At 55.1% G+C, this 1331-nt stretch overlaps 1 protein-coding gene across 1 annotated transcript; it reads left to right on the top strand.

Annotated features, from left to right (window-relative positions):
• Positions 1-127: 127 nt before the first annotated feature.
• On the top strand, positions 128-1265 carry Pmar_PMAR011270 (hypothetical protein; the record flags this gene model as incomplete). The annotated part of the gene is made up of 7 exons (XM_002781128.1): positions 128-203; positions 256-370; positions 430-589; positions 638-717; positions 764-928; positions 979-1084; positions 1133-1265. Coding segments are annotated over 7 exons (835 nt in total), but the record flags the coding sequence as incomplete, so codon positions are not given.
• Between the last annotated feature and the right edge of the window lie 66 nt (positions 1266-1331).

The following is a 1331-nucleotide window of genomic DNA, read 5'->3' as shown; positions in this document are numbered from 1 at the left end:
TCTGTGTGCCTGATGGTATGAAAGGCGAGGAGGAGCTCGTGAGGGCTCTCAACGAGGGGGAGGACAAGACGGCTACTCAAGAGGGTATTGTGGTCTTGATTGAATTGGTGTTGAAGGCAGTGTTTAGGGGCGGACGATGATGAAGCTGATACGCATAAGAGGGAGCTGGAGGCTCTCAAGGAGACCGATCCAGAATTCTATAAGTGGGCATTCGTCTGAGGCGCTCGAGCTTGGGAATGAACGAACTGCTTGCAGATTCCTTCAAGAGACGGATCAAGACTTGTTGGAGTTTGGCCAGGGTGAAGAAGAGGAGGAGAAGGGCCCTAGAGCGAAGGAGAGGAAGCAACCGCAGGCTAAGGCTGACACTGGGGTAGTAGGGGGCCTTATAGCCGCTCTGGGAACGACTCTTGCAGAAGCTCGTTACCATAGGTGCTTACGATGGAGCGGTTGAATGAGCTGACGGAGGCAGCTGAGGGGAAGAAGGACGGCAATAAGTCCCTGAAGGCCCTCCGAGCAGTCCTCTCAGCCTATCGGGTGGCCAGTCGCATGAGCAGGGGAGAGGCGAAGGAAGGGGCAGAGTCCGAGGAAGGTAGTGTGGCAGGGGTCTGGGGGTATGTGGGCCAGCTTGGGCCCTTAGGAAACGACTCAGCTGCTCCTGGTATTCGCATTGAGGATGCGACAGTGTTTAACGCCGTATTGGAGTGGACTCTGAAAAAAGTAGGAAGGGCAGCTTAGGTGTTCACTGCGAGGAGGTCCGTGGCAGGCCCCGGAGCTCCTGGATTATCATGACAAGCAAGTTGCCAAGACCAAGGGGGCTGCTGCTGCTGCTGCCGGGGGCGGCGGTAAGACGTTTATGCTGGGCCGTTTATTCTGGAGTGAAAGTCTCAACTTATTGCAGCAGCTTACTGACCTCGACACGCAGGAGTTTGTAATACTATGGGGGTCTTAAGGGGGTTTAACGTAGGGTGGCATGGGCAGGTGCTGTGGCAACTGGGTAATGGTAGTGCTTTGAAGTACCTCATGCAGTTGAAGAAGTTGAAGCCGCTAGTAATAAATGAGCTCTGCAGGAAGTGGGCGAAGGGAGGTAAGCCAACAAAGAGGGGAGGGAGTGGGCCAGTTTGGTCTTCCTCAGCTGCCCAGGGCACTAAGTTGGCGGCCTTCTCGGCGCTGTACAATCTGGTGGGGCAAATACTAAAGGGCGGTGTTTCCTCTAAGAAGGGTATTGAAGGGGCTGGGCGGGAGGTTGAGGGCATAATGAGGCGGATGTATAGGGCGTAATGATAGGGGCATGCGAGGGCCTCTCTATAGGTCGCTGCAGATATGTCGTATCG

The sequence above is a fragment of the Perkinsus marinus genome (genome assembly GCF_000006405.1).
Source record: "Perkinsus marinus ATCC 50983 genomic scaffold scf_1104296943524, whole genome shotgun sequence".
NCBI classification, from domain to species: Eukaryota; Perkinsozoa; order Perkinsida; family Perkinsidae; genus Perkinsus; species Perkinsus marinus.
The sequence above is the reverse complement of the archived record's forward strand: the minus strand, read 5'-3'. Positions and strand labels throughout refer to the sequence as shown.